We start from the raw sequence: 26436 nt of genomic DNA, 5'->3' as shown, positions 1-26436 counted from the left end.
GAGTAACCAGGAGTCCCTCACAAGGTAAACTATTGACAGTGGAGAGCCAGTGCTTGTCCCTCAGGTTAGCCAATGTCGCCATCTAGAGGCAATTCAAAAGTCTCTTGCAGCAAGGGGTAACTATTTTTATAATTCCTGAAATGTCCTTTTTCTTGTCCTTAAGTTCAGAATCCCTCTCACCCATGGTGTAGCTTTGGCTGCATCTGTGACCCCAGGGAAGCCCTCCTCCAAAGCCAGGCTGGCACAATGCCAAGGCACCAGCACAGCTGCTTCCTGTCGGTTCCAATGCCCCCTCCCGTTATATTCACTCACTACACCAGACCATAAAAAATAAATCTTTTAATTGCTTTGTAATTGGCACAGATGGTATAATTCAAACTCACATTTTTATTTAATAGACTGAAATATCACACTATAGCTCTCACTGAAATAATACAGGAATCATAATGTTTAAGTTTACAAAAGTATATTCAGCAGCAGCATCATGTTTTGAAAGTTACTTGTAAAATCAAAGACTGGGGCTTGAAAAAATAAGAGAAAAAGCCATCTGGAAAATAAAAAACAAGCCATACTGAAGCCATTTGTCATGACTATTAGAGAACGGTGTTTTGGGGTTTTTTGAAGATCTTGCTACCTTATTAATGATCCAGAAGAGGTGCACAATTCTGGCTTGTAAATACAGTGGGGAAGCTGTAACTGTGCCTGGAAAGTGTTCCTCAGGACAAGGAACGTCAAAGCCAGGCTTTGTTGAAACCATGTGCCTGAAAAGGCTTTGAAGGAATCTTTCGTTTCTTAGGAGTAATGAGATTCACTGGGTTTTGATTTAAAAAATCACCCTAAAGAGGATTATAGTGGAGGAGATAATCATTAAACTCTCATCACTGTAGGTCCCAGAGGAAAAACGCAAAGTCCTGTCTCTTCAGGATGATGTCAGAAAGACCCAAGTCCTGCTTATGTTATCCCTTAATTTCAGGGATACCACAGAATGGCAGTGACACAAGCTCTCACTACCAAATTAATTTTTTTTTTTAAGAGACAGGCTATCTCTAAAAAAGGTGGGGGGTATTATCTGCATATTTAAAGGTTGCTTTAAGAAATGTGACAGCATCTATGAAGAACTCCCCAAGAGATCAAAGCCTTGATGGACTATTGGGATTTTTTTTTTTTTTTTTAAAGGCAGGAGTACAGTGGTGCAATCATAGCTCACTGCAGCCTCAAACTCCTGGGCTCAAGTGAGTCTTCCACCTCAGCCACCAAGCCCAGTTAATTTTTAAATTTTTTTTTTTTAAGTACAATTTCCATTTTATTTTTCTCCAGAGAATAGTCTGTCTTCGGTCTTTAAGAACTCAGCTCCTAACATGGGCTTTGGTGGGGGATGTGGGGCAGCACCCGCAGGTCTAAATCGGGGTGGGGGTGTTCGGTCCTTGCGGGCTTCACGAGATCGATTCCTGACTACTTTGCTGTGAATTGCACAACTCACACAGTAATGTAGCTTCACATACAGCTTGGGAAGCACATAGGCATCGAAGACACTCGCTTCGGAAATGTCCCTGACTGCTGCAGCCTCCACTATGTTTCAAATGACGGATTTCTTAATGGCCTTGTCCTTGGGCACGCATTGGGCACAGTTAGTGCAGCGAATAGGCTGCACGTGGCCGCGGCCCTTTTTGGTACGACCGTTGTTCCTTCTTTTCTTTGTCATTTTGGAGGCACGGACCGGAGAGAGCAATTTTTAAATTTTTTTGTAGAGATGGGGGAGCTCCTGATGTTGCTGAGGCTGGTCTTGAACTCCTAGGCTCAGGTGATCCTTCCGCCTCTGTCTCCCAAATTGCTGGGATTACAGGCATGAGTCACCATGCCTGGCCAGCAACAATTTGTGTTTTGAGAATTAACCCGAGCCATTTCCTGAAGCTACCTATACTGCCATTTCACAGTTGGGAATATCTTCACGTATCTACCGGCTAGCGAAGAATCTAGGGGCAGAAATCACCTTATTCCAGAGCAGCAACTTAGACGATATAGTAGGAGTTTGTAGGGAGATGTTAACCATAAGGAATTTCCTATTAAAATGAGATGAAAAAGGGGAATCCCTCTGACTTCCACGATTATAGGCATCAGTGACCAAATTTTAACCTGAAAAAGGCATTCATGGATCAGTTCATGCTCCCGGGCAGAATTCAATATTGAACACGATTCCTAGCTATTGATTTGGTATCTGTTCTGCAGAAATGTTTGAATTTCTCAAACTCAATCCAAAGCCACTACCTGAAGCAAGCTTCCTATGTCAGAGACTAAGCACAGATGGTTTCCATCAACACACGTGATCATTAGTGCTCTCCACAGGTCACAGGAGAGCAGGACTGTGCTGGGATACAGGGAATATCGAAATGAAAATCTAGGTTAGTGCATAGTTAGTGCTCTCAGTATTTCCTGGCTCAGTGCTCCTGTGCCACCTCCAGCGGGGCCTTCACGTCTGCTGTGCACTTGTCCGGGGTGGGTTTCTTTGAGTAATCCCGCTCTCCAAAAATCATGCTTCCTACTCGGACATTTGTAGATCCTACTTCAATCTGTGGGAAAAAAGAGAAGGTATCGAGGACCAGGTTTAAAATAATAAAATGGAGCCAGTGCTGAAGCTGTGCCCCCATTCTGGCTCTCAAGAGCCTTCTATGGACCAGGCGCGGTGGCTCACGCCTGTAATCCCAGCACTTTGGGAGGCCAAGGTGGGCAGATCACGAGATCAGGGGTTCGAGACCAGCCTGACCAACATGGAGAAACCCTGTCTCTACTAAAAATAGAAAATTAGCCAGGCATTGTGGCGCATGCCTGTAATCCCAGCTACTCGGGAGGCTGAGGCAGGAGAATTGCTTGAACCTGGGAGGTGGAGGTTGCAGTGAGCAGAGGTCACGCCATTGCACTCCAGCCTGGGCAACAAGAGCAAAACTCCAACTCAAAAAAAAAAAAAAAAAAAAAAAAAAAACCGCACCTTCTATGAATAATAACACAGCCGAAGATGGCTTCAGGATGATTGTTCTCCTCAGAGGTCAAATTGCCTCTGAGGACGAAACCCAAACAAGTTTGGTTTCTCTGGATTTCCAGTGGTTGGGGAGTGTGGCTGGCAGTCAGCTAGGAGGGGGTCAAGGACATTAGATGTCCAGTGTGGGACGCAGCGACACAGCACAGCCCACCTACCTTTCCAATGTGCCACGGTCAGGTAGATGAAAAAAATATCCTTATAATTATCTGATCAAATTCCATTTTACTTATCAATGCAATGTATTTTTGTACTGCTTTAAGAAATACAATTTTCTAGGAATGCAAGTTTATATTTTGATTTTTGAAACTTTATCAAGTTATTTGCTATTTCAGAAAATCATGTATTTGCGTTGCCAATCCAGCACACCTGTACCAGTTGATATTTACAGCTGTTGATGTACACGTAAGATTGTTGGTGAATCTACACATAAGATTAAGCCTGGGACGGGCGCAGTGGCTCATGCCTGTAATCCCATCACTTTGGGAGGCCGAGGTGGGTGGATTACCTGAGGTCAGGAGTTCGAGACCAGCCTGGCCAATATGGTGAAACCCTGTCTTAACTAAAAATACAAAAATTAGCCGGGCATGGTGGCAGGCAGCTGTAATCCCAGCTACTTGGGAGGCTGAAGCAGGAGAATCGCTTGAACCTGGGAGGGGGAGGTTACAGTGAGCTGAGATGGCGTCACTGCACTCCGGCCTGGGCAACAGAGCGAGACTCAGTCTCAAAAAAAACAAAACAAACAAAAAAAAAACATGAAGCCTTAGGCTGCTTCATTGTGATTTGTTGTGATACAGCCATGCCCACACACTTATGTAATAAAATGCCTTTCCAAAAATTATAGCTTAATTTCTTATTTTCCTTTAGACTACACTTACAGAATTGTGTTTATAATTTATGGAATTATATTTATAATTAATTTTTTATTTCCTTTAGATTACACTTATGAAATTATATTTTGTTTTAAAAGTTCAGATGTCAGGCTATAATTTCTATACATTTCTTTCCTATTTTTTTTTTTTTTTTTTTTTTTGAGACGGAGTCTTGCTCTGTTGCCCAGGCTGGAGTGCAGTGGCGCGACCTTGGCTAACTGCAATCTCCGCCTCCCAGGTTCAAGTGATTCTCCTGCCTCAGCCTGAGTAGCTGGGATTACAGGCGCGTGCCACCACGCCCAGCTAATTTTTGTATTTTTAGTAGAGACAGGGTTTCACCATGTTGGTCAGGCTGGTCTCGAACTCCTGACCTCGTGATCTGCCCGGCTCGGCCTCCCAAAGTGCTGGGATTACAGGCGTGTGCCACCGCACCCGGCTCTTTTCAAAAAAGAAAGGGTGTGGGGAATGGGAGATGCTGGAATAGCTGAGACTGGGTACCCTACTGCCATCCCAAGGCATTTCCAAGGCTTCTACAGCAAAGATCTGCTCTTGTGTCAGCCTCTCAGACCCCCTACACCCACCTCTCGAGGCAGACAGGGCACTGGCAGGACACTCACTGCATGCTGGAAATCCACGGACATGCCCATGCTCAGCTCAACCTGGTCCGCAGGGATGTTCAGCTTTTTACACAGCTCCTCCCGGAGGGACAATAACAGCTGACAGAAAGAGATGACACCTATTTTATTCCTGCCTTCTCTAACGATGCCCAAAAGTGGCTGAATCTGAACTTCTCTGACAACAGTTACGTATTCCTTATGATTTCAAGGCCTGTCAAAATTGCCAGAAGTTACTGAAAGGGTTTTTTGCAAACTATCCCACTTTCGAGAAAACTATTAGTCACTGGGGAGGAAGAAATCTCATATTCTCTAAAGACTATGTTTTAGCCAAGTTCAAGTTGAGTTGATAAAGGTTTGTGGGGCTTTGGGGACCTGTTCTTCCCTTTTCCTTCTGAGAAGAGTTCAAAAGAGGGCTAGAACACTCAACAGGCAGTGTCTGGGATGTCTCTGCAATCCCCACTGCAGCCAGCCCCGCAATAGCACTCCAGCACCCTGCTTCTTCAGCACATGAGCAATCTCCCCGACCCCCCAGTACCTGGAAGTCTGGATTTGGTCCTTGACTAAGATCATGCCCAAAGCTTCCTATGGTCATCAGCCCCACAAACTCCAGGTTAGGACACTTGGCGTTTATGTGCTCCACGATGGCTATGGTCTCTGAAGGTGGGAGGCCATGTTTACCTTCATGAAAAGAAACCGAAAACAGATATACTGCAAGCGTAAATGGCCAGAGGAAGGCTCCATTTTCCTCCCTTCCTTATGACAGAAGAGGTGACTCCCAACAAGAGAACCTCTTGAAAGAGCCTCAAGTCCTAAAGAGTAACTTTATACTTGGGGTTTTCTATGTTGCTCTGCTTCTGGTCAGGTTCTAAATTTCTCAAGAAAAGAGCTATCAGTTGGATTCTCTTTCCTCCATCTCAGGATTTCAGCTGAAAACAGCTAGGAAACATAGAAAAGAAAAAATCTTGCTTTTTTGGGATACCAGGAAGATTTGCATTGCCAAAATGCCAGATGAACCTGAGAATTACTTTTCTAAATCAAGAATTTTTATAGTTTTATTAATTTAATGGAGTTGCAACAAATTTAAAACAAAGTACATGTTAAATACTTTTGGCTATATATTTGCAAAGTTTAACTGAACTTTCTAATTAACAACTGGAGGAGAAATCTGCAGCAAGCAATTATTTGTTATACAGTTATAAGAGCTATTGAAATTGTCTTGCCCCCATTTATTAGGCGGAGATGCTAGTAACATTTACTTCAGTCTTTAGGGCATATTATAGCTAATTATCAAGAAATGATACAATAAAGACTTGACCTGTAGTTGATTTCAGATTTCTATCGATAATTGGGATTTAAACCCAGGCAGTCTAACTCTAGGACGTTATCTAGAAAACAGATGCCTCTACTGTGTTCCTGCATACTAAGATTTGGTGAATACTGGTGCTTTGATGGTTGCAATCAAATGCCAGATCTGTATACATTTATTCTTCACGAATAGCTAACAACATGTGTAGGGTTCTGTGCTAACAACGTTGCCTGGATTATCACATTCAGTCCTAACCACACCCTCCGAAGTAAGCATTCTCATGATACCATTGCCAGAAAAGGAAACTGAAGTACAGAGAGATTAGGTAACTTATCCAAGGTTATAATACTGGAAAGTAGTGTAGCTGAAACCCAAGGTCTGTCTGATTTCAAAGCCTATGCTTCTATTCACACTATGTTACACTGTTAATCCAAGCCCCATAAAGATATTCATTGACTGGTGCTCACCGTAATTTTTTTTTTTTTTTTTTTTTGAGATGGAGGCTCACTCTGTCACCTAGGCTGGAGTGGGATCCTCCTGCCTCAGCATCCTGAGCAGCTGGGACTATAGGCGCACACCACCATGCCTGGCTAATTTTTGTATGTATAGTAGAGATGAAATTTCACCATGTTGGCTAGGCTGGTATCGAATTTCTGACCTCAGGTGATCCACCTGCCTCAGCCTTCCCAAGTGCTGGCATTATAGGTGTAAGCCACCGCACCTGGCCCACTCACAGTAATTATCTTCCATTCTCTCCCAATGCAACATTAAGTAATTTTTTTAAGATCTAAGAGTATTTATATACTCTTAGGTCTTAATTTAAAATACTCTTTGTAGGAGTGATGGTGACCTTTGGGGATTTTCAGATGAAAGTCACAATCCCAGGCCGGGTGCAGTGGCTCATGTCTTTAATCTCAGCACTTTGGGAGGCTGAGGTGGGTGGATCACCTGAGGTCAGGAGTTCAAGACCAGCCTGGCCAATATGGTGAAACTCCGCCTCTACTAAAAATACAAATATTAGCTGGGCATGGTAGTGCGTGCCTGTAATCCCAGCTACTCGGGAGGCTGAGGCAGGAGAATCCCTTGCACTCAGGAGGCGGAGGTTGCAGTGAGCTGAGCTAGTGTCACTGCACTCCAGCCTGGGCGACGGAGTGAGGCTCTGTCTCAAAAAAAAAAAAAAAAAAGGCTGAGCGCGGTAGCTCACACCTGTAATCCCAGCACTTTGGGAGGCTGAGATGGACGGATTACTTGAGAGGTCATGAGTTCGAGAGCAGTCTGGCCAATGTGGTGAAACCCCATCTCTACTACAAATACAAAAATTAGCCAGGCGTGGTGGTGCACGCCTGTAGTCCCAGCTCCTTGGGAGGCTGAGGTGGGAGAATTGCTTCAACCCGGGAGGCGGAGGTTGCAGTGAGCCAAGATCGTGCCATTGCACTGCAGCCCGGGTGACATAGCAAGACTCCGTCTCAAAACAAAACAAAACAAAACAAAAAAAACGAAGTCACAATCCCCTTCTTGAACTCCCCATCCATTCTTCTTCCCCTAAAATTAAGACATAATGAACCACGATTTAGTAAAGAATGATATATAGACTGCTTTGCATGTCATTATGCTACCTAGATCACACATAAAACAGCCAACTTAGAGGCCTGTGATCCTGTGATTTGTTTCTATAACCTTATCCATCAGACACTTGGGCCCACCCATTCTCCCTAAGCTTCAACCATCCTAAAGGAAGAAAAATCTACAATTCAGGTCTGGTCACTTACTCTCTTCTCCGCTGGTGTTAATCTGGATCATAACCTTTAACCTTTCAGGAGAACCTTTTTTCTGCCAGGAACTGTTCACTTTGTCTGCCAACTTCACAGAATCCACTGTTTCCAGCATGAAGAGATTGGGGACAGCTGTAATGAGACAGAGGCAAGGTAGTATTCCTTATTCACTCTATTGCAGCAAGTAACATGCAACAAATCTCTGACTTGTTAGAGGAAAAAATATGCCAGGAAAAGAAAAACACGGTTAAATCTCAGTTCCTCTAAGAACACAAATGTGACAGTTTTACTAGATACAAATTCAAATGTCAGACCATCCCTGGCTAATCAGCAAAGGTAAATAAGGGAAACGCTGACATACATGATCAGGCAGCACATATATCCATATGCTTCAAGAAGCTAGTAACGGACAGATTCCTAGTAAAAGGTTTGATCTATGTCTCAGTTCAAACTGAGAGAAACAGGTCAGGATGACAATGAAGAAAGGATGACCAGTGGAAGCCAAGATGCTTCCCCAGCATAGCACCACATTCTTCAACTTTCTGGGATGAGGGTATTCTTATCCAACAAGGACATCACAGTGACCCTAACACTGGCCAGGTGCGGTGGCTCACACTTGTAATCCCAGGTGGGTGGATCACCTGAGGTCAGGAGTTTGAGACCAGCCTGGCCAACATGGTGAAACCCTATCTCTACTAAAAAACTGCAGCAATCCACAGGACAGATTATCACAGTTTACATAACTTGTCTTGTTAATGGACATTAGATTGTTTCTTATTTTTTATTACAAAAACAAAGCTTGGATATAGAACTTGGTGCTATGTAAAAGTATTTCAGATGGGCAGTTTGCAAATATTTTCTCCCATTCTGAGTTGTCTCTTCACTTGTTGTTTCCTTTGCTCTGCAAGAGCTTGTTTTTTTTTGGAGACAGAGTCTGGCTCTGTCGCCCAGGCTACAGTGCAGTGGCACAATCTTGGCTCACTGCAACCTCTGCTTCCCAGGTTCAAGCTATTCTTTTGCCTCAGCCTCCCAAGTAGCTGAGATTACAGGCGCCCACCACTACACCTGGCTAATTTTTGTATTTTTGGTAGAGATGGGGTTTTGCCATGTTGGCCAGGCTGTTCTTGAACTCCTTACCTCGTGATCTGCTGGCCTTGGCCTCCCAAAGTACTGGGATTACAGGCGTGAGCCACTGTGCCCAGCCTGCAAGAGCTTTTTAACTCGATGTGATCCCATTTGTCCATTTTTGCTTTGGTTGCCTGTGCTTTTGGAGTATTTACTCAAGAAATCTTTGTCAAGGTCGGGCGCAGTGGCTCACACCTGTAATCCCCACACTTTGGGAGGCTGAGGAGGGCACATCACTTGAGGCCAGGAGTTCAAGACCAGCCTGTCCAACACAGTGAAACCCTGTCTCTACCAAAAAATACAAAAATTAGCCGGAGGTGGCTGGGCATTGTGGCTCATGCCTGTAATCCCAGCACCTGGGGAGGCCGAGGTGGTCGAATCACTTGAGGCCATGTGTTTGAGATCTGTTTGGCCAACATGGTGAAACCCTGTCTCTATTAAAAATACAAAAAAAATTAACCAGGCCTGGTGGCACATGCCTGTAATCCCAGCTACTGGGGAGGCTGAGGCAGGAGAATTCCTTGAACCTGGGAGGCAGAGGTTGCAGTGAGCCGGGATCACGCCACTGCACTCGTGACAGAGCAAGACTAGCCTAAAAAAGAAAGAAATATACATGTATGTATTTGGCTTCAAGTGATCCTTCCACCTTGGCTTCCCAAAGTTTTGGGATTACTGGTGTGAGTCACTGCATCTGGCCTCAAGAAGCCTTTATGGAAATGAATTGAGCCGTGAGGTTGAATGAGTGTAATGTATCATCCAGAAGGGAAAATGGCACTAAAACAACAGTTCTGTTAGGCTTTCCTGCCCCTTCTATGCCTGCTGGCTCCTTCCCCCCTCCCTCCTCCCATCACCTTTACATATTTCTAACATGGCCGGGTGCAGTGGCTCACACCTGAAATCCCAGCACCTTGGGAGGCTGAGGTGGGCGGATCACCTGAGGTCAGGAGTTCGAGACCAGCCTGGCCAACATGGTGAAACTCTGTCTCTACCAAAAATACAAAAATTAGCCAGCACGGTGGGGCGTGCCTGTAATCCCAGTTACTTGGGAGGCTGAGGCAGGAGAATCAAGTGATTCTGGGTTCAAGCAACCCAGGAGGTGGAGGTTGCAGTGAGCCGAGATCATGCCACTGCATTCCAGTCTGTGTGCAGAGTGAGACCCTGTCTCAAAACAAACAAACCAACCAACCAACCAACAAAATTTGTCCAGACTAATGTCTTGGAGAGTTTCCCCAATGTTTTCTTTTAGTAGTTTCAGGTCTTAGATTTAGATTTAAGTCTTTAATCTATTTTGATTTGATTTTTGTACATGGTGAGAGGTAGGAGTCTAGTTTTATTCTTCTGCATATGGATATCCAGTTTTCCCAGCAGCATTTATTGAAGAGATTGTCCTTTTCCCAATGTATGTTCTTGGCACCTCTGCTAAAAATAAGTTCTCTGTAGATGTACACATTTATTTCTGGGTTCTTTATTCTGTTCCATTGGTCTATGTGTCTATTTTTACGCTAGTTTTGGTTACTATAGCTCTACAGCATAATTTGAAGTCAGGTAATGTGATTCCTCCAGCTTTGTTCTTTTTGCTCAGGATGGCTTTGGCTATTATGGGTCTTTTGTGGTTCCATATAAATTTCAGGATTATGTTTTTCTATTTCTGTGAAGAATGTCACTAGTATTCTGATAGGGACTGCACTGAATCTGTAGATTGCTTTGGGTAATAAGGACATTTTGACAATACTGATTTTTCCAATTCATGAGCATGGAATATCTTTCCATTTTTTCACGTCCTCTTCAAATTCTTGCATCAGTGTTTCATAGTTTTCATTGTAGAAATCTTTCACTTCTTTGGTTAAGTTTATTCTTAGGTATTTCATTTGTAGCTATTGTAAATGGGATTACTTTCCTGATTTCTTTTCCAGATCATTCACTGTTGGCATATAGAAATGCTACTGATTTTTGTATATTTATTTCGTATCCTGCAATGTTACTGAATTTGTTTTTCAGGTATAATAGTTTTTGGTGGAATCTTTATGTTTTTCCAAGACTCCACGGTTTTAGAATCTGGTAAGACAAAGGAGTACTCATTTACTCACTCCCTCAAAACACTGGATCTTAGCGGTCTTTTTGATTTTTCACAAATCTGATTAGTGATTTTGTATTTCTCTGAGGATGATTATTTTTCATTTGATTACTGGCCTTTTGTATTTTTATCCCTTGTAAACTGCCTCAGTTTTTGCCTATTTTTTTTTTCCCTATAGATTAAACAAAAAGATTTGTAGCTCTTTATGTATTCTGGATATTAACCTCTTCCCTCTTCAAAAATATCATTTTTCTTCCACTCTGTGCCTCCCTTTTGCTTTGACATGCAGAAAGCTTTAATTTTTGTGTGATCAAATCTGCTAGTTGTTCTTTTAAAATTTATTATTAATATTATTATTAGATAGGGTCTCCTCTGTCACCCAGGCTGGAGTGCAGTGGCACAATCACAGCTCACTGCAGGCTTAACCTCTCGGACTCAGGTGATCCTCCTACCTCAGCCTCCCAGATAGCTGGGACTACAGACACACACCACCATGCCCAGCCAATCTTTTGTATTTTTAGTAGTGACAGGGTTTTGCCATGTTACCCAGGCTGGTCTTAAACTCTTGGACTCAAGTGATCCGTCTGCCTTGGCCTCCCAAAGTGCTAGATTTACAGGCGTGAGCCACTGAGCCTGGCCTAGTTGTTTTTTTATGGTTTCCAGATTTTATGTCTTGCTTAGAAAAGCCCAACAAAATAAAAATATTTTCCTGCATTTTATTTTAATACTTTTATAGCTTTTATTTTCAAGTTAGATTATTTAATCTAGCTGGAATTTGCAACTCAATAATCAAAAGACAACTTAATTTAAAAACATTCAGAGGACTGACTAGACATTTTTCCAAAGAAGACATAAAAATGGCCAATAAGCCCATGAACAGATGCTCAACATCATTCGTTATTAATGAAAATCAAAACTGCTGGGCGCGGTGGCTCATGCCTGTAATCCCAGCACTTTGGGAGGCCAAGGCGGGCGGATCACGAGGTCAGGAGTTTGAGACCAGCCTAGCCAAGATGGTGAAACCGCGTTTCTACTAAAAATACAAAAACATTAGCTGGGCGTGGTGGCGGGCGCCTGTAGTCCCAGCTACTCGGGAGGCTGAGGAAGAAGAAATGCTTGAACTTGGGAAACGGAAATTGCAGAGAGCTGAGATTGCACCACTGCACTCCAGCCTGGGCAAGAGTGAGACTCCGCCTCAAAAAAAAAAAAAAAAAAAATCAAAACCATAAGGAGATACCATTTCACATATTTTTTGAGTCCAATATATCTCCTTTGTTGACTTATTAGCTATAACTCTTTATTGTGTTATTTTATTGGTTGCTTTGGGGTTTAACTTACAACAGTCCACCTTCAAGGTGTGTTATACTACTTCACACAGTTTAAGAACTTTACAATAGTGTGCCTCTGCTTATCCCCTTCTTTCTGTTATCATTGTCATGCATTTTGCTTTTACATAGTTATAAATCCCATAACACAGTTATTTTGTTTATATAACATATAATAAGATAATAGAGACCCAGCCTTCAAGTAGGATTTATCCTAGGAATGCAGGGTTAGTTTAACATTTGAAAATCAATAGGCCGGACGTGGTGGCTCACGCCTGTAATCCTAGCACTTTGGGAGGCCGAGGCCGGTGGATCACAAGGTCAGGAGTTCGAGACCAGCCTGGTCAATATGGTGAAACCTTGTTTCTACTAAAAACGTAAAAAATTAGCCAGGTGTAGTGGCATGTGCCTGTAATCCTAGCTACTCGGGAGGCTGAGGCAGGAGAATCGCTTGAACTCGGAAGGTGGAGGGTGCAGTGAGCTGAGATCACGCCACTGTACTCCAGCCTGGGTGACAGAGTGAGACTCCATCTCAAAAAAAAAAAGAATTATCAATAAATGTGATTCAACATGTTAACAAACTAAAAAACCGTATGATCACTTGATACATTAAATGCATCTGACAAAATTCAGCATCTATTCTTGATAAAATCTCTCAGCAAACTAAAATTAGAAGGGAAATTCCTCCTTATGTGCCCACTCTCAGCACTTCTATTCATAAAGAAGTAAATAGAGAAATATACAAAGAAGTAAACTGTCTTTACTCATAGATGACATGATTATTTATGTGGAAAATTCAATGGAATCTACAAAAAAGCAACTAGAACATAAGTAATTTTAGCAAGGTTGCAGGATACAAGATCAACATACAAAAATCAAGTATATTTCTATATACAGGTAGAGTATCCCTTATCTGAAATGCTTGGGACCAGAAATGTTTCCATTTCAGATTTGGGATTTTTTCAGATTTTGAAATATTTGCATATACTTAACCAGTTGAGCATCTCTAATCTGAAAATCTGAAATCCAAAATCTTTTTTTTTTTGAGAAGGGTCTCATTCTGTCATCCAGGTTGGTGTACAGTGGTACAATCACGGCTCACTGCAGCCTTGACCTCCCAGGCTCAAGCAATCCTTCCACCTCAGCCTCCTGAGTAGTTGGGACTACAGCTTCGAGCCATCATATCTGACTAATTTTATTATTTTTTGTAGAGACGGGGTTTTGACATGTTGCTTAGGCTGGTCTTGAACTCCTGGGCTCAAATGATCCTCCTGCCTTGACCTCCCAAAGTGCTGGGCTTACAGGCATAAGCAACTGCCTCTGGCCCAATTAACATTTCTTTCTTTTTTTTTTTTTGGGGATGGAGTCTTGCTGTCCCCCAGGCTGGAGTCCAGTGGCGCAATCTCGGCTCACTGCAAGCTCCACCTCCCGGGTTCACACCACTCTTCTGCCTCAGCCTCCCGAGTAGCTGGGACTAAAAGCGCCTGCCACCACGCCCAGCTAATTTTTTGTATTTTTAGCAGATAGGGTTTCTCTGTGTCAGCCAGGATGGTCTTGATCTCCTGACCTCGAGATCCACCCGCCTTGGCCTCCCAAAGTGCTGGGATTACAGGTGTGAGCCACTGTGCCCGGCCTTTTTTTTTTGTTTGTTTTGAGACAAGGTATTATTCTGTCGCCCAGGCTGGAGTGCAGTGGTGAGATCTCGGCTCACTGCAGCCTCAACCTCCTGGGCTCAAGCGATCCTGCCACCTTGGCCTTCCAAGTAGCTGGGACCACAGGTGCGTGCCAGCACACCCAGCTAATTTTTTGGTACTATTTGTAGAGACAGGGTCTCGCCATGTTGCCCAGGCTGGTCTCGAACTCCTGGGCTCAAAAGATCTGCTTGCCTCAGCCTCCCAAAGTGCTGGGGTTACAGGCATGAACCGTCATGCCTGGCTCCAATGAGCATTTCTCGTAAATGTCATGTCAGTGCTTAAAAGTTTCAGACTTTGAGCCGGGCGCGGTGGCTCACGCTTGTAATCCCAGCACTTTGGGAGGCTGAGGCGGGCGGATCATGAGGTCAGGAGATCAAGACCACGGTGAAACCCCGTCTCTACTAAAAATACAAAAAAATTAGCCGGGCATGGTGGCGGGCGCCTGTAGTCCCAGCTACTCGGAGAGGCTGAGGCAGGAGAATGGCGTGAACCCGGGAGGCGGAGCTTGCAGTGAGCCGAGATTGCGCCACTGCACTCCAGCCTGGGCGACAGAGCGAGACTCCGTCTCAAAAAAAAAAAAAAAAAAAAAAAAAAAAAAAAAAAAAGTTTCAGACTTTGGAGCATTTTGATTTTCAGAAATTTGAAATTGGGATGCCTATAACCTGTACTAGCAACAATCAGAAGTTGAAATAGAAAAATACATTTACAATAGCATAAAAAATATAAAAACTTTGGAATAAATCTGAGAAAAGATGTGGAAAATCTATACAATGAAACCTATAAAATATTACTGAGAGAAATTAAAGATATAAATAAGTACTAAGGTATACCTTGTTAATGTGTTAAGAGAGTCAATATTTTTATATGTCAAAATGTTGCCCAGTTAATCTAAGATACAATACAAGCCAGCAGGCTTTTCTTTTTTTCTTGTAGAAATTGAAAAGCTGGTTTATATGGAAATGTAGAAGACCCACAATAGCTAAAATAACTTTGAAAAAGAACAAAGTTGGAGGTTAACAGCACCTGATTTCAATAGTTATTATAAAGCTCCAGTAAATCAAAGTAGCAAGCTACTGGTATAAAGGTAGACAAATATATCACTCACTAACAGAGGAGATCACTACCAACAGATAGTCCAGAAATACATCAAAGGATATCTGATTTTTGACAAAAATGCAAAGGCAGTGCTATGGAAAAAGGATAGCCTTTCTAACAAACAGTTCTGGAACAACTGGATATTCATGTGCAAAAAAATGAACTTGGATCCGTATCTTGTACCATATACAAAAATTAACTCAAAATGGATCATGAACCCTTAATAAGACCTAAGACTATAAAGCTGCCAGAAGAAAACATAGGAGAAAATCTTTGTGACTTTAAGATAGGGAAAGATTTCTTAGACATGATGGCAAAAGCACATTCTTTAAAAAAAAACAAAAAAACAAAAACCCACAACTGATAAATTGGGCTTATTCCAATTAAAAACTTTCGCTTTTCAAAAGACAAGCCATAGACTGAGGAAAAATATGTGCAAAGCACGTATCTGATAAAGAACTCATATCTGGAATATGTAAAGAACTCTCTTGTCTCAACGGTAAGAAAATAATCCAATTAGAAAATGGGCAAAAGACTTTTAATAGATACTTCACCAAAGAAGATATACAGATGGCAAACATGAGAAGTTCAACATTACTAGGCATTAGGGAAATGCAAGGACACTACCATATACCTATTAGAATGGCTAAAATTGGGGCAGACGCAGTGACTCACACCTGTAATCCCAGCACTTTGGGAGGCTGGCGGGCAGATTGCCTGAGCTCAGGAGTTCGAGATCAGCCTGGGCAACATGGTGAAACCTCATCTCTACTAAAATACAAAAAAATTAGCTGGGTGTGGTGATGTGTGCCTGTAATCCCAGCTACTTGGGAGGCTGAGGCAGGAGAATCACTTGAACCTGGGAGGCGGAGGTTGCAGTGAGCCGAGATTGCGCCATTGCACCCTAGCCTGGGCGACAGAGTGAGACTCCATCTCAAAAAGAGGAAAAAAAAGAATGGCTACAATTTTAAAAGACTGACCATACTAGGTGTTGGCAAGGATGTGGAGGAACTTGAACACTGCAGGTGGAAATGTAAAATGGCACAACTACTTTGGAAAATTTTGGTAGTTTCTTAAAAAGTTAAACATACATAATGGATACAGAGTTTCAGTTCTGCAAGATGAAAAGAATGGCCGGGCGCGGTGGCTCACGCTTGTAATCCCAGCACTTTGGGAGGCCGAGGCAGGCGGATCACGAGGTCAGGAGATCGAGACCACGGTGAAACCCCGTCTCTACTAAAAATACAAAAAAATTAGCCGGGCGTGGTGGCGGGCGCCTGTAGTCCCAGCTACTCGGAGAGGCTGAGGCAGGAGAATGGCGTGAACCCAGGAGGCGGAGCTTGCAAGTGAGCCGAGATCGCGCCACTGCACTCCAGCCTGGGCGACAGAGCGAGACTCCGTCTCAAAAAAAAAAAAAAAAAAAAAAAAAAAAAAAAAGATGAAAAGAATTCTGTGGATAGATGGTAGTGATGGTCACACAACAATGTGACTACAAAATGCCACTGAACTGTATGCTTAAAAACGATCAAGACAGGCCAGGTGCAGTGGCTCACGCCTGTAATCCCAGCACTTTGGGAAGCTGAGGCTGGCGGATCACGAGGTCAGGAGATTGAGATCATCCTGGCTAACACGGTCTCTACTAAACCCCATCTCTACTAAAAATACAAAAAATTAGCCGGGCGTCGTGGCGGGGGCCTGTAGTCCCAGCTACTTGGGAGGCTGAGGCAGGAGAATGGCGTGAACCCGGGAGGTGGAGCTTGCGGTGAGCCGAGATCACGCCACTGCACTCCAGCCTGGGTGACAGAGCGAGACTCCGTCTCAAAAAAAAAAAAAAAAAAAAAAATATATATATATATATATATATATATATATATAAAAATAAATGATCAAGACAGTAAATTTTATGTTTGCTTTATCACAGTTATAAAAAGTTAAACATAACACTTAACTTGTGATTCAGCCATTCTACTCCTACATAGTTATTCCAAGAAAAAGGGAAATATATCCATACAAAGACTTATACACAAATATTCATGGCAACTTATTTGCAACAGCCAAAAATCAGAAGCAACCCAACATTCATCAACAGGTGAATGGATAAACAAATTGTAATATACTTATACAATGGAATACTACTGAATGATAAAAAGAAATGAACCTTTGATACAGGTATGAACACGATGAATCTCTATACTGTATGAAAGAAGACAAAAAGAGAGTACATACTTCATGATTCCCTTTGGATAAAACTCTAAAAAATGTAAACTAGCGTACATTAACAGTGACAGAAAGCAGGTAAGTGGTTCTTGAGGAGAGAGGTGGGACAGGTAAGAGAGGGATTACCAAGGGACAGGAGGAAACTTTTGGGGGTGATAGATATGCTCACTGTTTGTTGTGATGGTTTCACAGGTGCAAACATACACCAAAACTCGTCGAATTCTATACTTTAAATACGTGCAATGTATTTTAAGTCAATTACCCCCTAAAAAAGCTGTTACAAAACATATACAGGTTATTTAAATTTTTATACCTTAAGGGAAATAAGTTCAGTTACTCAAGATCTCCATGTCTTTCTTAATTTTATTTTAGTATGATTCTTCTTTTTTTTTTTTTTTTGAGATGAAGCCTTGCTCTGTCACCTAGTCTGGAGTGCAGTGGCGTGATCTTGGATCACTGCAACCTCTGCCTCCCAGGTTCATACGATTCTCCTGCCTCAGCCTCCTGTGTAGCTGGGACTTGACAGGCATGCACCACCACGCCCAGCTATTTTTTTGCATTTTTAATAGAGTTGGGGTTTCACCATGTTGGCCAGGCTGGTCTTGAACTCCTGACCCCAGGTGATCCGCCCGCCTTGGCCTCCCACAGTGCTGGGATTATAGGTGTCAGCCACCGCGCCTGGCCTACTTTACTATGATTCTTAATTTTACTTTACTATACTTACTTTACTGTATTGTATTTTATTTACTGTAGCCTTTTATTTAAAGGAAAAAGAACAGAAACGTCTCTTTTGCTAGTTAAAAAAATTTATGGGCTACAATTCTTTTTAATTTTTCTGAAAGACCACCAAATAATAATAAACATGAGGTTGGGTAGGTTTCCAAGTATATATAACCCAGAAAATGGTGAATTCATTCTGTTCTTGGCATGATGTTTTCTCCTTTTATTAAGAACTCAGACTTTCCTAAAGAAATTCCAAAAACAAATGGTGAATTGGGGGTATTCTAAAAGTTGCTCTCTCTTCCACAAAGGGTAGTAGAAGCAATACAATGACAGGACAATTTTGTTTTCACATTTAATTTTATCTTACCCATCAATTTGTTGACATTTTGTTTTTGTAGGTGGCCAATGAAGTGCCATTTGATCTCAGGACACAAAGACAGAATCTGAAGAGAAAAAGGTAACCATGTGTAACTCAGATTTTATAGAGGCCTTGCTGGCTCAAACGCCTCATGCACTCCCTGTCACCTTTCATATCCACTGTCTGTTCCTTAAATGTAATAAACTATCACAATCTTCACCCGGCCTCCTAATGAGGTAAAAGGATAGAGAAAAATCTAAGGCTTCTGTTCTGTTTTCCTTCCTTGTTCCCATCAATTCCCTCCATCTTTCAGATATTGCCCATCCGGGATGAACTGATTCAAGGTTTCAAATCTTGAAAAGATCCAAGATTACAGCAAGCTCCTGAAACCACCATTTCCAAACAGCCACCAAGGAGAAAACGACAGTCTGAACAAAGAGAAAAATCTAGCTGAGGATTACTTGGGGCTCAAGGTGAAAGTTGACATTTCTATCCCTGGCCCAATCTAAAGTCAACCACCCTAAAACTGCTGTACAACTCAACCACCAGGATGGGTCTAATTTTCAACTAAAGAGCCAAGATTTAGATACAAATTAAAGAATTCAGCTATCTACTTACTTTAGGATTTGATGCTTTTTCTAGCAGTTCCTGAACCTAAAAGGTCAAAACAGAACAAGTCAGAAGCCTGGCAATCACGATGCTTCCAAAGGGCTTCAGGAAAGGGCTCTTACGTAGTTCTCGCCAAAAGTGCGCTGCCCATGTCCATAGGCCTCGATCACCATGTCTGCAGGTTTGGTTTTGCTGACCGCCACTAGCCGGGGCTGGATGGATGGGAGATCCTGCCAAGAGGGAAAGAGACATATGAGTGAATGTTTGGGAACCATATCCCAATGAATCCCACAGGATAGATCCTGTAGGATAGACAGGCATTGATCTCAACTTGGCATTAGGTAAGATCCATTTTTTCAACACTGTAGGCAGATCAATATCAAATAGTGGTGATCATGATCAAATGTTTTTTAGGAGCATGGCATCTCAATCTAATATGTTAGCGATGTCAGTATTTAGCAGAAGAAATGTCTCTCTCAGGAGAGCTGGGCAAGTTAAAGCAGTATTTCCTGTAAGTGTGGTCTTTGACCAACTGCATCGGCATCACCTGGGTGAGAATTTCCTTTTTTTTTTGAGACAGAGTTTCACTCTTGTTGCCCAGGCTGGAGTGCAATGGTGCCATCTCGGCTCACCACAACGTCTGCCTCCTAGGTTCAAGCGATCAAGTGATTCTCCTGCCTCAGCCTCCTGAGTAGCTGGGATTACAGGCAAGCATCACCATGCCTGACTAATTCTGTATTTTTAGTAGAGACAGGGTTTCCCCATGTTGGTCAGGCTGGTCTCGAACTCCTGACCTCAGGTGGTCTGCCTGCCTCGGCCTCCCAAAGTGTTGGGATTACAGGCGTAAGCCACTGTGCCCAGTGGAGAATTTCCTTTTTAACAATCTCTCCAGGTGACTCTAAGACATACTAATGTTGCAGGCTTAAGAATCACTTCATTAATAGAAGGCTGCACTCTAAGTAAAAGAGAGATCACTTCTGGCTTCTGAAACCCAAACGTTAGCAGTTTTGGCGACTCATTCTGGTCCTGGTGTATCATTACACCAAAATAACACTGCCCCATTTACTCTAAAAGTGGCCCACATAGGTAACTAAGTAATTGATTATTCAATCTGTGAATTAAGAACCAGTGGCATGGCCAGGTGAGCCACACACCTGTAATCCCTGCACTTTGGGAGGCTGAGGTGGGTGGATCACCAGAAGTTAGGAGTTCGAGACCAGCCTGGCCAAAATGGTGAAACCCCATCTCTATTAAAATACTAAAACTTAGCCAGGTGTGGTGGTGGGCATCTGTAATCCGAACTACTTGGGAAGCTAAGGCAGGTGAATTGCTTGAAGCCCAGAGGCGGGGGTTGCAGTGAGCTGAGGCTGTGCCATTGCACTCCAGCCTGGGTGACAGAGTGAGACTCCGTCTCAAAATAAAACAAAAAACAGTCTGGCCAACATAATGAAACCCTGTCTCTACTAAAAATACACAAAAAATTAGCCGGGTGTGGTGGTGTGCGCCTGTAATCCCAGCTACTCAGGAGGCTGAGGAAGGAGAATTGCGTGAACCTGGGAGGTGGAGGTTGCAGTGAGCCAAGATCGTGCCACTGCACTCCAGCCTGGGCGACAGAGTGAGACTCTGTCTCAAACAAAACAAAACAAAACAAAACAAAACAAAACAAAACAACAACAAAAAAACAAAAAAAAAAAAAAAGAAAAGAAAGAAAAGAACCAGTGGCAGAACTAAGACTGCGACACAAAAAATTCTGGATTCAGGATCAGACCTGTGTGACATCCTCTCACGACCACTATACAAACAGCAGGGGTTCTATGCGTTCTGCTGCCACCCAATCCACATAGAAACAGTAATTGAAGAGATTCATTTATCCTTGCACGATTCAGTCTTCTTGTATCCATCACCCCCTGAAGTTTTCACAGAATCACAGTGTTCTCAAGGACGTGACGGAGTCAGATCAATTAGAAAAATGTCTCCTCTTCCTTCCTTCCACAGCGATGCATAACCAGCCTCGTTTGAGTCCAAGTAGTGACTACTGGGAGTATGCTGATGATTGACGTTTTCCAGAGAGTTACCCGAACAGGCAGCCCATCTGCCTGAGAGTTCCCCTGAGAGAACCTCCAGGGTGATGTTTATTAGGGGAAGCCCTAGCTTTTCCTTGGAGAATCACCAAGAATCATAGAATATTAACATCAGAAGAGATCTCAGAGCTTTCAGAGCTGAGGGCCGGAATAGTTACCTGACTTGTTCAAGGTAACGTCTAAGGAATAGTCAAGGAAAGACTATAATACAGGTCTTGTCTTCAGCCAGCATTAATGCTCGATCAGAGAAACCCGTGACCTCTCTGTTAAGGTCCGTCTCATTCCACACCATTCAGCTTAAACTTGCACTGAGGTGGGCAGATTTTGACTCTTGGTCTAATCAAAGTCCAAGAGGCGGTAATATATTTATACCCAAAAGACGAAAGCTTCCCTTAACCGGCTTGGGATTGGACTGCTCCCTCCTGCCCCACAAACAAGTGCCGCTCTGATGCCAGCGAAGTCCGGCCAGTCCACCCTCACCTCGGCCTCTGGACGGCACTGGCATTTCTTGGGCACTTAGCAGGTGAGACGCTGCCACACACGCGATCTCGGGCGTGTCTGGCCTCCGCGGGGTGCTCTTGTACTCCCGTCTCCCCTTACCATACGTGGGCACAGGCCTGGCCCCCCTCGCATCCGCCAAGGCTATCGACCCCGAAACGACGCGGTGCGCAAGTGGCCACGATACCTCGACACTAAGTCATTTTCCCGAGGTAGCGGTACCCTCTGCTCCAACGAAGCCAATCTCCAGAAAACCTAAAAGACTCAGGATAAGGAGGCTGGGGAAACCCTTCGCTAGCCTTTCGGTGGCCCTAGGCGGCCGACCGGTCCCTCCTCTCTGGGAGACCCCTCTGCGTCACCATGACGACCCATTCCCACGCAGGTGTCCCTCTTCTCAAGGCGGCTGCCCACCTTCCCCACGCAGCCTCCTTCCTCACCTGCGGCCGCCGCGCAACAGCCTGCTGCACGCGCTCGTTCACCGCCCGCAATGCGCACCCGACTCCCAGCTCCGCAGACATGCTGCCAGCTCTCCACATACCCCGGGGACCGACGCCGAGCCCCAGGCCCCCTGCAGCTCAGAGCTCACACCATCTTCCGGTTCCGCCCAGCTTGCCTCGTGTGAACCAATCATTGCTCACCACCTAGTCGTCTCACCCAATCAACACCCGAGCAGCGCGGAGGCCCGCCCCCAGGCGGCGGCCATCTTGGGGAGGTCACCCGCGAACCTGGAAATGGAGCTTAGGGGCCGAGGTTTTGCGCGCCTTGTTCCAAGGGCCACTCCCTGTGTGCTCTCCTCTTTCCTGCGCCTCAGCCGCTGCCATCCCCCCACCCCCAAGGGACTTTTGTGAGGCAAAAACGCATCCTGTACTCGGGGGATCCTGTTCCCTTTCAAAACGCCTTTCCGGGCTTGCCCGTTCTCGGCTTTCTGGGCGCGGGGACCAGAATTAGAAGCCACTGGGGCGGGAGCCAGGGCTTTTCTCTGTCAGATGGTTCTTGCGAGGAACCCCTAAGCGATACGAAAGGAAACTCTTCTTCTTTTCCCTAAAGACACGGCGTGATTCAAACGTATCGTGATTTTTGTCATCCTTCAGACCACTACTGTCCAAGAGAAATATAACGCCATCTACCTGTGTAATTTGGAAGTTTCTTATAGGCACATAAGTTTAAAAATTTTAATGATATACTTTATTTTACTCAATATATCCAAAGTAAGATTTAAACATGCAATCAATAGAGAAACTAAATGCGATATTTTAATTCTTTTGAAAATCGTATGTGTTTCTGAAACCCGGTGTAGTGTTGACTTGCATATGCCTCAATTCGGGCCATCCCTATTTCAAGAGGTTAACGGCCATCTGCGGCCAGTGCTGTCTCATCAGGGGACACAGGCAGCATGATTATTACTATTATTATTATTGAGACAGTCTCGGTCTGTCACCTAGGCTGGAGTGCGGTGGCCCGATCTGGGCTCGCTGCAACCTCCACCTCCCGGGTTCAAGTGATTCTCCTGCCTCAGCCTCCCGAGTAGCTGGGACTACAGGTGCGAGCCACCGCGCCCAGCCCACAGACAGCTTTAGATGGTCTAGCAGGAGCTCAGCACATTCAGTTGGATTCTTTTTTTGAGATGGGGTCTCACTATGTTGCCCAGACTATCTGAGACTCCTGGACCCAAGCAATCCTCCCACCTCCGCCTCCAGAATAGCTGGGACTACAAACGCGCCACAACGCCGAGTTTGATTCTTGAGTCCCCTTCTGTGGGCAATATGGTTATAAACTGGATGAGGAGCCAGGCCATACAAAGATTAACACAGAATGCTACATAGTCAGATGGTGAAATAGTAGGTGCTATGGGCAAGGAGAAGGAGATCAATTTTGTTAAGGAAAGCACTCTTGGCTGCAATTTCTTTTGAAAGATTTTCAAACATTATTTCAACTTAATGAAGTGGGATGCTATTATGTTAGAGAAATGGCTAATGTTTGTTCTTCAGGTGGTCTTGTCTTGAGGTGATGGGGTTTATTAGAGCTTTCCTGAAAGAAGGGGCAATATTCTTACTCTCTCCTCTCAGAATTTTTCCCCAGACTCCCAGGAACAGAGATGGAATTTCACATCTTCTGCTCTGGGAAAATCACATTAGGCAGAACCTCACATCCTTAAAATAAGGGACTTCTTTTTGGGAATTCTCTGGTCATTTACCCTGGTACACATTAACTGGGTTATCTGCAAACTAAGACTGCCGACATTAGGAGTAATTGTGTTCAAATAAAATGTCTCTGGACTTGATACATTTGTACTCCAACCAAAATGATAAAAAAATTTAAAATGACCAGAATGGCCCTTTGTGGTGTGAGTATAGATGCTTGCTGTAGAGACACAGGTGGGAAGGAGCGAGCCAGCAGTGAGTGATGGGGAGGACAGAGGGGATCACGGTGATGGGATGTGTAGAGGGAGGATTGAGTGAGATGAAACACTTCAAATAATGTGCTATTTGGAAAACATTTTAAAACCATAAATACCTCACAGATCTAGGGAATGTATAAGCCAGGGGTTAGGTCACTATGACAACAAGTAGTTGTAGCTTCATTTACTAGATTGGGCCTCTATTCTTTTTTGTGTTTTTTGAGACGAAGTCTCGCTCTGTCACTCAAGCTGGAGTGCAGTGACGCGATCTCGGCTCATGGCAACCTCTGCCTCCTGGGTGCAAGTGATTCTCCTGCCTGAGCCTCCCAAGTAGCTGGGACTACAGATGTGCACCACCACGCCCGGCTAATTTTTGTATTTTTAGTAGAGATGGGGTTTCACTATGTTAGCCAGGTTGGTCTCGAACTCCTGACCTCATGACCCACCTGCTTCGGCCTCCCAAAGTGCTGGGATTACAGTCGTGGGCCACCGTGCCCGGCCAAGGACCTCTATTCTTTGAACTACAAGGCAAGGTCATCCTCCCATCCCCTTATCCATTCAGTGAACATTTATTGAGGCGTCACTCTGTAAAGGAACCCTGAGAGAGACCAGGCTAAGACAGGCTTTACTGCCGATTTACTTCCAATATGCTTTTCATCTCTGACATTCTGTGGTCTTATGAAAATGGAAATGGAGACAAAAAGATCATGGTGCCCCCAGTCCCATGGTCATTTCACATTCCAATTTCTTCTGAGTTGCACTTTTGAATTAATTTTATTTCACTTTTTCCCTTTTTTTCCTTACTTGCTTTTTAAATTTCTTCTCTTCCTCTTCCTGGGACATCAACCATCCAATTTAACCTTTCATCTTCCCCTACTACCTAATCCTTGAAAAATACAAGTCCAAAAGCATTTCATCACCAGTAATTGTCTTTAAATTGCTCCAATAATTTGCAAGGACAAAGGGGAAAAGAGAAAGATTAAAAAGCCAAATGCCCAGAGAAACAGATTTTATAAATAATCTAAAATCTAGTATACTTATTCACCATCAATGCCATCAAGCTTTTAAAACACCCTCAAAGTCTGGAATAAATCCAAATTATGAGAAAAACATATATGGATTTAAAAATTGTTTACTTCTGAGCCTACTGTGAGTCTTTTAGGGGGATAAAAAAGTAAAATAGAAAATTACTGTTGCCTGGTTACTTAGCTCTAAAGAGAAATGGAGAAATAATGCCCATGTCCCATCCCAGTTTAAATGAATTCAGGTAGAGTAGCCCATGAAAGCAAGCTCTTGGCAAACATGCCATCACATCTGGCCTTTGAAATGTCTATATAGATAGTAGATCCCTAGACCTAGGGAGGACTTAGGGAGGTTTCATACAGAAAGAATGACATTTAAACCATCCCAAACAGCACAGAGTCTCCACAGTTTCTGAAGACCATCAGAGGAGAATATTTATTTTCTATTTGCAAGTAACTACTCCTCCCCATTTGAAAATTTAGCAAGCCTTAAGTAAATTCTTTACAAATCCTCCTTTATTCAAGCGAATTTCCTCTTTTTAGCTACCATTATGTAACTTTTATAATCGTGAAGTCATTAAATGTCCCTTCTGCCTTTTCTGGCATCAACCTATGAGCTTTATTTCTTAATTACTTTTTTTTCTTTTTGGTTTTAACATTTTCTTTCTAGCTTCTTCAAATTTTTTTCATTTTTAAAATTGGAGCCCACAACTGGACAGTTCCTCTCAACAGGGCCAAATCAGATTCTTTTGTTTCCTTTTTTTTTTTTGAGACAGAGTTTTGTTCTTGTTGCCCAGGCTGGAGTGCAGTCGTGTGATTTTGGCTCACTGCAACCTCTACCTCCCAGGTTCAAGCAATTCTCCTGCCTTAGCCTCCCAAGTAGCTGGGATTTCAGGCATGCGCCACAATGCCTGGTTAATTTTGTATTTTTAGTAGAGATGGGGTTTCTCTATGTTGGTCAGGCTGGTCTCGAACTCCCGACCTCAGGTGATCCACCCGCCTCAGCCTCCCAAAGTGCTGGGATTACAGGTGTGAACCACCGTGCCTGGCTTCTTTTCTTTTCTTTCTTTAAACCAGGTTATTTTCTACACAAAATTTTTGTAGAGGTATGTGTCCTCAATACTGTGTTTGCTGCATTGCAATGTCATTCCCTTCTTCTATGTGCTATCCCGTTTGTAATCTTACTCCATTTTTTTCACGTGTTTGGCTTTCTACTTAGTGGTTCCCATTTAATAGCTGTATGTTTTTTAGCCCGTTTCTCCAGATTGAAGTTTTTGAATACATACATGCAAGGAACAGTGTGAAAGCCCTTCGTATGCATTATTTCATATAAGCCACGCAACTCATTTTATTAATGAAGAAACTGAGGCTTAGAGAGGTCAAAAAACTTATCCAAGACCACACACCTAAGAAGTAGTAGAGCAGTGATTTGAACTTTGGCAGTCTAACTCCAGTAACTACACTCTTAATGTAACTATTCAATTGTTAAGATCATATTATTTGTGTAGCAGGCTCTCAAACCAATAGAAAAAGCTTGGGATCCCTGTTAAAAAAAACCTGAGAAAGCCTGGGCTAGGGTTGCCAGACTTAACAAGTAAAAATACAGGATACCCAGTTAA

The 26436-nt window shown here is 43.4% G+C and overlaps 1 protein-coding gene and 1 pseudogene across 7 annotated transcripts; both read right to left on the bottom strand.

Annotated features, from left to right (window-relative positions):
• Positions 1 to 324: 324 nt before the first annotated feature.
• Positions 325 to 22017, bottom strand: PLPBP (pyridoxal phosphate binding protein). 7 transcript variants are annotated; one of them, XM_063610932.1, is made up of 8 exons: positions 21835 to 22017; positions 18941 to 19048; positions 18828 to 18863; positions 18219 to 18294; positions 7596 to 7730; positions 5056 to 5198; positions 4485 to 4619; positions 325 to 2567 (listed from the first exon to the last, which is right to left on the bottom strand). In XM_063610932.1, the coding sequence occupies exons 1-8, from the start codon at positions 21931 to 21933 to the stop codon at positions 2436 to 2438; spliced, it is 864 nt and encodes a 287-aa protein (XP_063467002.1). In that variant the 5' UTR covers positions 21934 to 22017; the 3' UTR covers positions 325 to 2435. The 7 variants fall into 7 exon arrangements, with proteins under 7 accessions (XP_063467002.1, XP_055151937.1, XP_063467000.1 ...); XM_055295962.2 differs by having other exon boundaries at positions 4521 to 4619; XM_063610930.1 differs by having other exon boundaries at positions 5056 to 5228; positions 21835 to 21999.
• On the bottom strand, positions 1276 to 1702 carry LOC129491512 (small ribosomal subunit protein eS26-like; annotated as a pseudogene).
• Positions 22018 to 26436: the final 4419 nt, after the last annotated feature.

The sequence above is a fragment of the Symphalangus syndactylus genome, chromosome 10 (assembly GCF_028878055.3).
Source record: "Symphalangus syndactylus isolate Jambi chromosome 10, NHGRI_mSymSyn1-v2.1_pri, whole genome shotgun sequence".
In the NCBI taxonomy this organism is placed as follows: Eukaryota; Metazoa; Chordata; class Mammalia; order Primates; family Hylobatidae; genus Symphalangus; species Symphalangus syndactylus.
Note: the sequence above shows the minus strand (reverse complement) of the source record. Positions and strands in the feature narration are given on the sequence as shown.

Coding starts and splice junctions, on each gene's coding strand:
- PLPBP (XM_063610930.1), bottom strand. CDS start 21,933: ATGTGGAGAGCTGGCAGCATGTCTGCGGAGCTGGGAGTCGGGTGCGCA. Junction 18,864..18,940: donor GCACTTTTGGCGAGAACTAC/GTAAGAGCCCTT, acceptor TTGACCTTTTAG/GTTCAGGAACTGCTAGAAAA. Junction 18,295..18,827: donor AAAAAGCATCAAATCCTAAA/GTAAGTAGATAG, acceptor TTTTCTCTTCAG/ATTCTGTCTTTGTGTCCTGA.